This window comes from Hylobates moloch, unplaced genomic scaffold, assembly GCF_009828535.3.
Source record: "Hylobates moloch isolate HMO894 unplaced genomic scaffold, HMol_V3 SCAFFOLD_16, whole genome shotgun sequence".
Classification (NCBI taxonomy): Eukaryota; Metazoa; Chordata; class Mammalia; order Primates; family Hylobatidae; genus Hylobates; species Hylobates moloch.
In genome coordinates, this window is record NW_026652291.1 from 53367100 (window position 1) to 53381058 (window position 13959).

Genomic DNA, 13959 nt, shown 5'->3' on the forward strand with positions numbered 1-13959 from the left:
TTTCCTTCACATTTGACCAAGTCGGAGGGTTTGTTGGATCCAAAGTGTGCTGCTTGGGGACCTAGCTTTTCAGGGCTGTTACTCCCTGAACTGGCATCGTGGCTACTGGCACAGTGTGTCAGGGGCTGAAGGCGTGGGAGATCAGCTCCTTATTTGCACCTGCTAGCTGAGATTAGACCCTAAGTACATTCTTCTGAGGGGAAATCCTACTCAGAGCTGTTGCACATCTTAGGGAGTGTTTCTTCCAGACACCCTCATGTAATTCTCGGTTGCCTGAGAAAGGCTGAGAGGGGTGAGCTCTTATTTCTTTGGAGAGGAAAATTCCATATTTATAAGCTGGAGGGTTTAGAGTTGGCCAAATCCAATAAGAGAAGGACTGAAACATACAAAAAACACCTAACAAGACAGAAACAAATAAATAAGATATCTAAGCAAAACGAACAGCAGTCACACAAATTATACAATTTCTGAGTGCTCTAAATGTAAGGAGAAATTAAGACCAGCTGGTTGTTAACAGTAACTTTAGTCATTAAAGAGAATTTGCAAGACAGATTCCCAACTCAGCTCCTTACCTAGTGATGAGGCTCAAGCTCAAGACTGTTCTCCACTGATGAAGAAGCAGACAAGCTTGCCTTCCTTGATAGAAGCAAGCAAAAACTCCCAGAAAAAAAAAAAAAGGTGTTTCTTTTTTTTTTTAAACATCAAATTAAACCTCAGAGCCCCAACTTCCTGCAGGGAGGAGGTCCCAGACCTCAACAAATTGTCCTATTGGTTTGGGCTATAAAGAGCCCAAGCTGGTAGCAATAGGAGAGCTGCTGCAGGCCAGGACCACCTTCACTCAGGAACCCTCTGTGGTCAATCAAGGAAAATGACCCAGGCAAATCTCGATCATTTTTTGAGGTTTAGTTGCCAAAGTTAAGGAAACACACCTGGGAGATAGGTCTACTCCTTTCCCCAAAGATGATTTTGAGGGTTTCGATATCTAAAGGGGAAAGGGAAGGATATTGAGAAATACATAATGTTCATGTGAGAAGAGGGTAGGGGAAAACAGTCATTCATGCCTTTGTCTGGCTCAGTGAATCTGCATTTTTACATAATGTAGATAATGTAGATGATAGAGCAGAGGAAACAATCAGATAGGCATTTGTCTCAGGTGGGCAGAGGAATGACTGATTTCTCTCCTATGTCCCCACACCTGTGGAGAAAAGCTATCAATTCACATTGCCATGATGCACTTTAACAGAAACACTTTAGGGTAAAGGTCTTGGGGCCCCCAAGGAATTTCCTTGTGGACAAAATGTGAGGGAGGTATGTAGCTTTTCGTATTTTAGCCATCTTATTTAGGAGCCAAAATGAGATGCAGGTTGGCGTGACCCAGTTCCCAGCTTGATGTTTCCATTTGGCTTAGTGAGTTTGGGGTCCCAAGATTTACTTTACTTTCACACAATCATAATGAGTAAATCATTGTACTTTATCTTTTTCATCTAATTGGGAACTCTGGGTGTTTTTTAATTTGGGGGGAATAAAAAGTATTGTCTAAATTCATTATGAATTGTGTGTCGTGACAATTAGTGTTTCCATATTCTATTTTGTAGTGTTAGGAAATTGATGCTGGCAAGCTACCAACTTTGCCCAGGTGTTTATACAACGCGCTGCCAGACTAATCTTAAACATAAATTATCGCTGATTTGGGGCTTTATTGTTTTAAAATCTATAACTCATACGTTAGTACTTTGTAACATTTGCACTACACTGTATGATTTTTACCTTCTAGTTGGTCTTGTGTTTCCAATTAGACTCCAAGCGCTGACTCAGTTTAAGATCATCATAGGACCCTATGCTTCGCCTAAAATATACTTTCATTTGAGCTTTGACTTATTTTTATTGTCTTCCCCGGTTGAGGCATTTTAGTAGGAAAAAAAAAAGTTTATATCTTCTCCCTGTATTTTTTAACCAGAGCATGATAGGTTCTAAACACATTCATTGCAAATATTTTTAAGATTGGACTTACTCCTGAGTTCGTGCAGTTTGTATAAAAATGTCTGGAAGACTAGAATGTTCACCTCACTGTTACCAGGTGAGACCTGCTGATTCATTCCACTGAATTTGGCTATTGTGAAAGGGTAGGGAGAGGAAGCCTAATTATAGTACCACCCATCCTATGCACTCAGCATTCCTCCATCTAGAGTCTGGGAACACCCAGACCAGCAATCCTAGCCTCACTGAAGAAAATAATCAAAGAGCAGGCCAGTCAACACTGTTCTAATAAGACAAAGCTGTTTTTACAATGTTAACATTGCCTAATTAACAAACTTTTTATGTTAATTTTGTCATGTATGAGTTGCTATTTCCTGGATAAAAATGGAAACATACATGTTACATAATGTCTGTAACAGTGGGAAATAATATAGAGCAAAAATATTTTCTCCTACATGTACTATTTTCACCTTTGGTTGGCCTAAGAGAAAAATCCTTATGGTGATATGACAACATTCTTCATCAGATACAGAGGAATCTTTAACCAAGCCGTACAGCAGCCTCTTATTGAATAGACGTACATTTTAGGACTATCATGAGAAAGAACACCTTTTATTCAATATATTTATAGTATGTTTATAGCTCTTCTACAGTATATGTGTGAATTACTAGGAGAAATGAGAAAAAAATAGGTGACTAGTCCTCAAGGATTTTAATGTCTAGAAAGAAAGATTAAATGTATAATATTTTTCTGAAAATATACAAAAAAGTCAAATTATGAAAGTTTAAAAATAGCTTTACGTATTTCAATGGAAATTTCTATCCTATAGAGAGTTAGAAAATATTCAATCCCTAATGAAAGGTCACTTTAAATATAATCTTTGACAATATTTTCATAAACGAAGGCTCTTTAGTTTATCTTCTTTCACAAGGGAACAGCATCAGGCTTAGTGCCCAATTAAATGCAGGAGTCCAAAGAAATATCATTGCCGAGGGTAGCATCTTTACCTCCAAGTGAGCAAGACAGATCTCATCACTGCTATCGGAACTGTGAACTTGGGAAATAATCAGTAATGGCTGCCAGTATTGAAAGATATTTAAAAGCTGTAACTTTGCTGAGAACATTACAGATAAAAACACTGTGGAAGTTCAGGTGTGAGGGATTATTTGCAACTGAAAGGATCTGAGAATCAGAGGTCAGAGAAACATAGTCTATCACATATTTCCTTGTCTTTTTTTGGTATTTTTTGTTTTGTTTTGTTTTGTGTAGAGCAGTGGTTCTCAACTATTAGCATGCATGAGAATCACCTGGAGGGCATGTTAAAGCCCAGATTGCTGGCCCCACCCAAGAGATTCTGATTCAACAGGTCTGACGTGGAGCTGGAGAATTTGCATTTGTAGTAAGTTTCAGGTGTTGCTACTGCTGCTTGTCCAGGACTACTGATTATTCTCTGCAAGAGAATGCTAGAGTGGAATTACTGGAACAACAGAAAAGAACACTTTAGGTTCTTGATACACTGTTGGGTTGCTATCAAGAAAAGGTATACACATTTACGAACTCGCCAGGGGAACATGAATGTTCTTCTCTGAATAACCTCTGTTATTGAGAGTCATAGGTTTTTTGTTGTTGTTGTTGTTTGTTGTTGATATACAATTTGATTTTATTTTTGCATTTCCCTGATTAGGCTGAGTATTTTTCTACATTTATTAACCATATGTATTTTCTCTTATGTAAACTTTCTCTTTGTGTTCTTTTCAGTTTTCAATCAGAGTCAAAATTCCTACTCGTTTTCAATACTTGACTTTCAATGCATATTCTTCCTGTGAAGTTCTCCTGACAACTCTACACATGGTCCCTAGTTTGGGCCTCCTCTTCTAATAGTAAATGTGTACTCGCAATACTATGGAGAATTTCTATGCTGTATCCTAACTGTTTACACTCCTCTCTCCCCCAGTGGACAATGAGCAACTCATGAACCATGATTGAGTCTTATTTTTATTCTTTTCTTCAGTGCCTAATCAACTGCTTGGCACAAGGTCTCTGTCAATTAATTAATGAATTAATGAATAAATCTATAAAGATTACTGAAGAGTTGGTTTTAACTCAACACGGACTTCATCCACGGACTTCATTTTGTTTTCTACAAAATGGTATGTCTACGTTTTGTAGAAAACGAAAAGGAGCAGTGAGTCCTTAGATAAGTCTATGAAAGCTTGTTTAAAGTAATGTGTTAATTGGACAGTATATAAAAATTCACACTATGAAACTGCTAGACAATGAAATATTGCTGGCAACTGCTAAAAAGAAAACCAAGCCCTTTTCTTTCATTTAAAGTAATTTCCTCTGCAAAATATTATAAAATTATATTTATTGATTCTTCTGGGGCCTTTTCAAATTAACTGGACAATTATCATAACACTCCTCTCCAAAAAAGAATACAAAAAACATGTTCTTCCTCTGACAATAAAACACACATGTACTTACACATTGAGGATACAAACAAAAGTTAAATTTCAAAAACAACTGTATTTTTTTCATCATGTTATACTGTCATATCATACTTCTTGTATTCCTAATTTGGCTTTTTCACAGTTTTGCTATACCAAAAAATTACATAAAAAATTACCCAGCTTTATATTATCTCAGATACTGGAAAAAACATAAGTGAAACAAATGAGGTTGCTGCTAAGTTGGAAATAAATAAACATGAGTACTCTTATCTTTGGAAGGGACTTCTGGCTGGCGGTCTTGAGACCACGCAAATGTAGCAGGCTTTGCACCTCGGAGTCCTGAGACTGTCGGATACAAAGGAACTCCAGAGATGCTGAAACCCCTCTAACCTCCCCAGCTGTTCTTTTACCAAAGGTGAAAGCTCTTACCTGCAAGCTGGGTTGAGAGTCTCCGCTTCAGTTGCAGCTGCGTTTCCTCCACTTTTCCCTTTCAGTCATCATATTGCTGACCCTTGAAAACTTTTAAATTACTATTAAAGTGCTCAGTTGTGCTCCTTTTCAGCTATATCCTGCTCCAGTTTTGAAGGTGTAATTTGAAGTACAGTCTTGGAACCTAAGATCTTACTGTCTCCACAGACAGCAGAATACGGTTGTAATAGGTAGCTGTTAAGGTAGATGTTAAGGCCATTATTACTATCGTCAACTGAGGCTAAGTCCTGGGTGGGCTCTTTGCTGTGCCAAATGCCCTACTGTGCCACACAGTCAAACAGTAAACATGGCTCTACAGTAAGTCACACACTGGTTTTCAAAGAAGCATAAATCCTTCCACCAAAGAATCCATTGATAGGATAACTCTTTTATAAAATGGAGGTTCTAAAAACTGAAAGAACATTTTGCAACCCACCCCCAACTTTTGATTCCTGCTGACACCCTTGAGTCAATACAAAAGAAACTGGACTTCAAAAGATAAAAATGAATTTTTGCTTCTTTGGGTTGTGGGCTATAGTATCTTGCTCTGTGTCTAGTTACAGCTTCAGGTCTCCACATGAGGCAGCAAGTACTCCCCGATGGTGGCTGGGGAGGCCCCTCCAACCGCCTGACCTGGTCATATTTCCCACCTCACTTCTCTGAGGAACATCATAATTCAGGCTATGCTTAGATCAATTGGCAAAGAAATGAACTAAACATCGGCAATGATATAAAATCAATGAATCAGGTTTCACCAAAAAATGAATAGGGTAAGAAATTATGCTTTTTATGAATGCCCATCACATGATCATAAACGGTGGTGTTTCTACTATATTTTAAAAGACCTATGTCTCAAGGCCTCTCTAAAAAAAAAATAGGGCCACCAAGCACAAATGTAGGGACAATTAATACCATTGCTTTTTAAGACTTTTAACATTGGTTACAATATAGAAAATTTTAGTTGCAGTTAATAAAAGAATGAAAATGCACTGAAGGGGTTCATGACTATAGAATGGTAACACATTGTTAAGATATCAAATACTTTTGAAAATACATATACATGCTTTTGTTATGGGAGGTAACCTTTAAGGATTTAAATTGTAAGTTGTTTTTTTTTTTTAATCATGGTTCTTTGACTGAAAATGTGACATATTCCTCAGCTTACCACAGAGTGAAAAACACTGTCACAGACTGGATTCCATATTAGTGGAATTGCTGCACCAGTTCCTGTACCTAAGAGGTCTAATGAAAATCTTGTGAAAAAATATCCGAAATACTGGAGCTCTGAAAATGATAAAAATCCAAGGGTCCACAATTGAAATCACAGATAGAAATCGCAAGGCTCGGAGGTCTTCTGCTTCTTCAGAGGTCCTGTTTTTCTCCTTGACATCCTTAAATGCTCCATAGTAAGCGCGATACTGTTTTGAAGAAAAACATTCCATTATGATGCGGAAAGGTTAATGGCAGCAATGGATTCACTTACTTCACCTAAGTTACTGTAAGAACATCACAGCTTAGCTTGGAACACCCATTTTTGGTACATTTAGAAGTAGCTAAGGCCACAGCAGCTGATGGGTGCAAGTGGGGAGCTGGGAAGGTGGGGTGTGGCCAGACCTGGGAGGTGGGGCGGAAGCTGAGTACTTGTCAGAGATCCAGTCTGATTAAGTTCCTGAAGGCTATTCTACCTGCTGGGCTCAAGTTTCTAGGTCCCTGCCAGGCCATGAAGATCTGCCGAATCTTTTAGAAACAGGGTCAGCATGCTTTCATAAATACAGAATCTCTTTCTAGCTAGTGTCCTTGCACTTACTTTCTTCAGTTCTCCTTTCTTTCTTCTCCCTGCTTCCTATCCTCTCCTATTAGTTCTCTCAGAAATAAGTCATACCTGTGAAATGTCACATGTATGGAGACACCAATAGAATGGAAGCTTTTAATCAATATGAAGAGACAGGAAATATGACAATGAAAAGACCTGAGATGACTTGGAAAAAAATACTGTTCAACTCATGTAAATTGCTGTACTTATTTTTAGCACAAATTGTTACCTTTTCATGGTTGACATCTTTTTTTTTTTTCAATCTAGAAGGCAAAAACATGCACAAAAATATAAGGCTGCCTTACCTAGGTCCAACCAACTCCTCTTGTCTTGATCTTCCCTGAGGTCTCTGTAGCCTCCTTGGAGCCCTGCAAAATGCCTCAAACAACAGCTTTTCCTCCCATTCAGCCAACACTGATCTCTAGACCAGCACAACCATTGCTTTCCACTCTGCCTAAGTCTGGCCACTTTTTTCCTTTTTCCATTACATTCTCTATGCCTACAATTCTAAATACATATTAGGATAAATGGACTCTAATGGAACAGGAAGCATGCAAACTCAACATTAGTAAGAAGGGATATGGATAAGAGACTGGACCCATTCGAGGCAATCAGAGAGCATCTCCTGGAGAAGATGCATTTTTCCCATAATCATTTCCTTACTGTTCTACTTTCTTCTCTACGGAGCATTTCAGCAGGCTCAGCCACTCCAATCTAGTGCACTTAGGAAGATACCTTACATTGGACTCAGCTGTTTAATCTGGATGCCTTTGCCCATCTGAAGTAGGGCGGGGGCAGAGGGACTCTTAACAACAACTTCTCCATAACATAAATATTGTATTTGATTAATCTTGATGAAAAGTTTGTTGGACTATGATTTTTAAAATTCACTTTAATGCTGAACACTTAACTAGATTGAATTTTCAAATTTCCAGTTTGATACAATAGGAAGAAAGTGTAAGTGTATAGAATATGGCATGAGCTTCAGAGGCATTCTCTAAGGCAGATAACATATTTTGAGGCCGGGCACGGTGGCTCATGCCTGTAATCCCAGCACTCTGGGAGGCCGAGGTGGGTGGATCATTTGAGGTCAGGAGTTCGAGACCAGCCTGGCCAACATGGTGAAACACTGTCTCTACTAAAAATACAAAAATCAGCCGGGCATGGTGGTGGGCGTCTGTAATCCCAGCTACTCGGGAGGCTGAGGCAGGAGAATTGCTTGAACCCAGGAGGCCGAGGTTGTAGTGAGCCTAGATCGTGCCATTGCACTCCAGCCTGGGTGACAAGGGCGAAACACTGTATCAAAAAACAAACAAAAAACCATATTTTCACCCTAATTATTTTTACCTTAGAAAACCACAATGTCCTGGAGGTTGGTGGGGGAGCAGGGATGGATGAGGGAGGGTGTGCATGTATATATTAGGTGTTAAGAGAGAGAGGTCTGTAAGCCAGGTAAAGATAAGTACAAGCTATTTAATCACTTGTCAGAATCCAGGAAGTCAGAGATGAGAGAGCTCTCCTGTGTATGCCATTTTGGGGAGCAGAAAGAATAGGTGTGATGCTCCTTTCAAAGGAGGCTGTCGGAGGCCTGTAAGGGACAACAGGCAAGGGATGGGCCCATGGAAAGGGTCTGAGGTAGATTTAAAGGGATAGAGCAGAGGGCAAGGTGTGTTGTGTTACAGTGCGTGGACTGGACAGAAGAGGGCATCAGAAGCCAGAGAGGGCTGCCTGGCAGGGATGTCCAGGAGCTGGCAACAACATTATTTCAATGCCTCCCAAGTCCATCAGAGGGCGTTCTTCTCACACCAATTCTTTATGGATATTGAGCACTTTTAAAAAATGCCCGTGTATTTTTTTTTTTTTTTAAGACAGAGTCTCACTCTGTCACCCAGGCTGGAGTGCAGTGGCACAATCAAGGCTCAATGCAGCCCTGACCTTCTGGGCCCAAGCAATCCTCCCACCTCAGCCAAGTAGCTGGGACTACAGTCACGTGTCACCAGGCCTGGCTAATTATTTTTATTTTTTTTGTAGAGGCAGGGTCTCACTGTGTTGCCCAGGCTGGTCTCAAACTCCTGGGCTCAAACAATCCTCCTGATTTGGCCTCCCAAAATGCTAGGATTACAAGTGTGAGCCACCAGCCCCAATGAACAATACATTTCTAATACAAATCCAGTGACTTGAATGTCAAAATAACCTAATGGATTTGACATGGATAAATGCTGCCTGGAAAATAAAATAATTTTTTTTAATTATGCTAGTATCATTCAGTTGTCTAGATCCCAAGTAATCAAGCATTCTCAAATAGCTGGAACTGTATTTTGCCACACTCCACTTTGAGGAGAAAGGGGCAAATAGAAAAAAAACTCATGTAAAATGTTTTCTTTTTAAGTCAACTTAACCATATAGCTTATTGTCACCCATGTCTCCCTCTTCAGGTAAAGATACAATTGCTAGGTCCATTACTTAGAAGAGTGTAAAATCTCCAATACCTATTCAATGTGTCCAGTAGGTCAAAGCTACTGTCATTATAAATATGTGATTTGCCTTTTTCCCCTTCATTCTCTCACAAGTGTACAGTGAAGTTTACGGAGGCTAGATAACAAATGATGACATCACTTTCACAAATAATAGAATATGTGGTTGCGTATCCTTGTGTTTTCTAGACCTGTTAAGGTAGTAGGTTGAGGGTACACACGTGAATTTTCAGAGACTGTTTTCAGTACTTTTGTGCTCTTAACAGGATTTTCCCACTTTACTTGCTATAATCTCTGTAACCTTACTGTCATCAAATCATTGTGAAATCCCCACATTTTCCTTGTACATATGGAAAACACAAGAGGTACATTTTATCTTGTTTTGCAATCATATTTTTAGAATTTCTTAGTTTTATTTTCTAATATGAGAAATACTGATGATTTAATCCACATAAACAAAAGCTGTCTGGGTCATTAATAATTTTAAGAGTATAAAGGGGTCCTTAGACCAAAAAAAAGTTTCAGAGCCACTGCCTTAGCATATAGCACTATCTCCTGAGAAGATAGTAGTTCTTGATTTTTTTTATGTCCAGCAGGCAACAATAATACATGGAAGTTATAAATAGTAATAATAATGATGCTAATTATTGAGGCAAGGCACTGGGCTAGGTGATGAATGTATATATTATGTATGTAATTTCAAATCTTCATAACTATCTTACAAAACAAGTATGGTTATAATCATTTTACAGATGAGGAAACAGGTCAGAAAGGGTAAATTAGCTGCTACCATAGCTAGTAAGTGATGAAGCCTGATTCAAACCCATGTCTGATGTTAAGCTCTTATCCTCTCTAGAAAATGGTGGTTCTTGTGAAGAATGCTGTCAACATTAAATATATTTGGAACTTTGCTAGTTTTTTAGAAAATCTTTTTCAACTCCATTATTTCCTTCAATCCTCACAATACCCTGAGTTATCCAAGTCTCCTTAGAGACATGTCCAAATGCAATGTTCTTTCCACTGTATGATGCTGCTTTCTGCATTGGTCTGACTAAAACATTCAAACTCAGGTCAAAATTTTCATGCATTTGGCTACTGTCTGCTTTATCACAGCATAGATAAGTGAGGCCCCAACTTTACAATAGGAGCTCCTAAAAGATTTTATAAAGGACCAGGTAGTAACTATTTTAGGTTTTATGGCCAAGAGACAAAATCATAAATATTTGATAGGTACTAATATAACATGGGAGAAAACACATTTCCACAATTTTTGATGGAATTCAAAATGTATTAATAATTGAGTACAATTTTTTTTTTTTTTTAGATGGAGTCTTGCTCTGTCGCCCAGGCTGGAGTGCAGTGACAAAGTCTTGGCTCACTGCAACCTCTGCCTCCCAGGTTCAAGCGATTCTCCTGCCTCAGCCTCTGAGAAGCTGGGACTACAAGTGCATGCCACCACGCCCAGCTAATTTTTGTATTTTTAGAGACGGGGTTTCACCATGTTGGCCAGGATGGTCTCGATCTCTTGACCTCATGATCTGCCTGCCTCGGCCTCCCAAAATGCTGGGATCACAGGCGTGAGCCACCGCGAACGTCTGAGTACAATTTTTTTGTAATATGTATCTACTAAGGAGAAGAATAAAATGTTTTCTTGGAACAGTATTTTTCTTGAAATAGTATTTGGCTCAATTGAAGCTCAAAACTCTTGGGTCTTATCAAATTGATTGCAGAGATTCATTTGTAAGAATTATTCTTAACTCCAGGGAGATATAAAACAGTGGCCAGGATAGATTTGGCCTGTGAGCTGTGGTTTGCCAACTCCTGTTTTAGAGTGCGATTCTACAAATGTGAACCCTGAATCTGAGCTTGCATATCACCTGGGAACTTGTTAAGAATGAAAATTCTTTAAAAATGTCTGAATTAGAAACTCTGGGGAATGGGGGCCAGCCATCTTTTTTTCTAGAAGCCTTGCTGGTGATTCTGAGCACGTTAAAGTTTGAAAACCACTGCTATATGTCATCTGTGCCTATATCTACATTTAGACAGATATAGATTTATGTATTTGTTTATTTATTTGGGGGGCATACTGTTCCCACCCCTGCATGCTGATGCCCCAGACTTCTTTTTCCGCAGGCAGTAAGGCCTTCATTTACAAGAAAATCGCTTTGTATTTCCCTTTCATTCACCATTGAAAGTAATATCCAAAATTGCTACACTCTGAGAAGAAATTTAACAACTTTCCTATTCACAGAAGTCTCAGGATTTTGAGAACATGGGATTGGCAATGGAATTTCTTTAAGTATGGTTTTTGTTGAACAGGTACCTTGGGGGTGGGAGGAAGGAGAGGACCAACACTGAACATGTTTCCTCAAGCCTCACCCACTCCCAGGTGTCTTGGCGGGAACTCCAGGAACAAATGCCTTCAAAACGAGGAGATAATTTTATTTTCATCGCCATCCTCATTACTAAATTGAAACCGGAGATAATGGCTTTCATGTCACCTCACTTGCCAAGATACACTGAAAACCCGTCAAGCCAGGTTGTCAAAAGGACACCAGCAGCTAAAAGATACAAAGAGCCTCGGCCTCCATCGCCACAATCCCTGGCGGATGGGATGCAGCGCCAGAAACAGCAGCCGTGGCGCCTCAAAGTTTATGCACGCGTTTTTCAGAATTAAAACTATACATCTGCAAATCACTCTGGCTGGATTAAACCTCTTTTTCCCTTTCTATGCCAACACCGGGGAGAAGATCGTCCCAGACGCCATTCGCCCATTTCTGATACCACTGAAGTCATGAGCAGGTCTAACAAAATAAAACATCACCCAGCCGTCGGGGAGTAGAGGACTCCTGTTGCCAAGGAGGAACTAAGTTCTGCTCCTCCTAAGGCGCAAAAATGACCTCGAGATCTCCCCAGAAGGAAGCAGAGAGGAGGGAGTTCTGCCACATGGAGAGGGTTTTGCTGGGCTAGGGAGACACCGCCGGGCTCAGTCTTTCCCTTCCTTTCTCTAACTTTCCCTCATTTCGCTCCGCAAACTAAGTTATATCTCGGGGCTGTGGAAGGAATCCAATTTGGGGAACTCAGCAGCAAACCTTCCCGGCCCAGGGCGCAGCTCCCCTGGCGCCGCGTCCAACCCGCTCCGCTCCACCCTTCCCGCCCCGCATCCGCGGCCGGACAGTCCCAATGCCATGCTGCCTCTGGGCCCAGGGACTCACAATTACGGGCAGAGAACACATAGTGAAGAGCACGGTCATCAGCGCCAGGAGCAGGAGGTGTTCCAGCTCCTCCAGGGGCTGAGGGGACGCTTCCCTCCCTTCCACGCGCGGCTCGGCACGGTCCCTGGTGCAGGAGCGCGGGTGCCGCTGAAGCCGCCGGTGCATCGCATAGAGGTTGCGCATGGCGCCGAGGTTGCACAGCACGGTGGCGAGGACCAGCAGCCCCATGAGGCTGGAGTAGACCACAGAGTACCCCAGCACCGACAGCGAGCCCTCCTCGTGGACCATCTGGATAAAGCACCAGGTGCCGGGGCAGTACTGCACGAACTTCCCGAAGCCCATGAAAGGTAGCGCGCAGAAAGCCAGGCAGAAGGCGCTCACCACCGGGGCCACCAGTGCGCCCCGGCGCAGGGTGATGTGCCGTCGGTAGAAGAAGGGGTGCCCTAGGGAGAGCCAGCACTCCAGTGCCATGGCCAGGAGTTGCAGTGTCGAGGAGAGCCCAAAGAAGGACATGAAGAAGGCGAAGGCTTGGCACAACGAGTTGTCCAATGCGGGCGCAAGCACCCGCAGACTCCGGTTCTGAGCGTAGGCAGCCAGCACCACCGGGCTTAGGAGGCACTTGCCCAGCAAGTCGGTGACCGTCAGGCCACACACCAGCACGTAGAAGACCGAGGGCAGCCGGCTCAGTGGACGCGGCGGGCACCACCCCAGCCCCGAGCGCGCCAGCAGCCCCAGGGCCAGTAGGTTTCCCAGGAGGCCGGTGCTGAAGAGCACCCCGCCCATCACCGCCGAGTTGCCTTTTTCCACAGATGTGGTGTTCTGGCAGCGGTAGAAGGGCGACTTCATGGCGTACGGGAGCAGAGGGCTGGAGTGAAGGCTGCGGAAGGGCGAGGGCCCCGGTGCGCGGGTGCTAAAGAGCCCCCGGCAGCTCCGCGTGTGGCTCGGGCGGAGAAGCTGCGCCACAGAAAAAGCCCCGAGGGCGGCGGTGTGTTCCCCACGGCAGGAACCTCCTATCTAAATTCGCGGGTCACACCCCTCTTTGAGAGGCGGGACGCTCTGCAGGGTGAGCGCCTGGCGGTGGCGTTGAGGAGCGCGGAGCAGGCCAGTGAAGAGCTCGGTCCTGACGCGCTGCGTTCTCAGTAGAGACAGACTCTGGTGCCCAGTCGGAAGGACAGGAGGAAAATAGCCAGAATTCCAAGCACCCAACACCAGTCCTTCTAGCGAGGCAAGAGAAGAACTACTAAAATGGAGGGGAAATTAAGCAGCAGCCACCTGGGAGGAGGGCAGTGGTGCTGGTGGTTGAACTGGGGTGGCCAAGAACTCGAAAGATGAGCGAAGAGGGGAGACTGAGAAAGGGCTTCTACCTAGTTGTCTTGAATTAGCTAGTTAAGGAAGGGTAAAGATAACTCACGTCTGGAAAGCCCCTAAGCCTTAGCTCCTCTTCTCTTCTAGATCAGCGCAATTTGGGGCATTCACGCTCATCTCCATTGCATAGGCGAGGAAACTGAGGGCTTGGAAAGTTAAGTGATCTGCCCGTGGTGACAGAGCTACAGAAGTAGCA

At 42.4% G+C, this 13959-nt stretch overlaps 1 protein-coding gene across 1 annotated transcript; it reads right to left on the reverse strand.

The window, feature by feature from the left end:
* Window positions 1–4329: 4329 nt before the first annotated feature.
* PTGDR (prostaglandin D2 receptor) lies at window positions 4330–13361 on the reverse strand. Its single transcript, XM_032179867.2, has 2 exons — window positions 12399–13361; window positions 4330–6314 (listed from the first exon to the last, which is right to left on the reverse strand). The coding sequence occupies exons 1-2, from the start codon at window positions 13242–13244 to the stop codon at window positions 6081–6083; spliced, it is 1080 nt and encodes a 359-aa protein (XP_032035758.1). The 5' UTR covers window positions 13245–13361; the 3' UTR covers window positions 4330–6080.
* Window positions 13362–13959: the final 598 nt, after the last annotated feature.

Excerpts from the sequence above, each read along its gene's own strand:
- PTGDR (XM_032179867.2), bottom strand. The coding sequence starts at position 13,244 with ATGAAGTCGCCCTTCTACCGCTGCCAGAACACCACATCTGTGGAAAAA. Across the intron at positions 6,315-12,398 it reads TGTGTTCTCTGCCCGTAATT|TATCGCGCTTACTATGGAGC; the intron begins GTGAGTCCCTGG and ends TCTTCAAAACAG.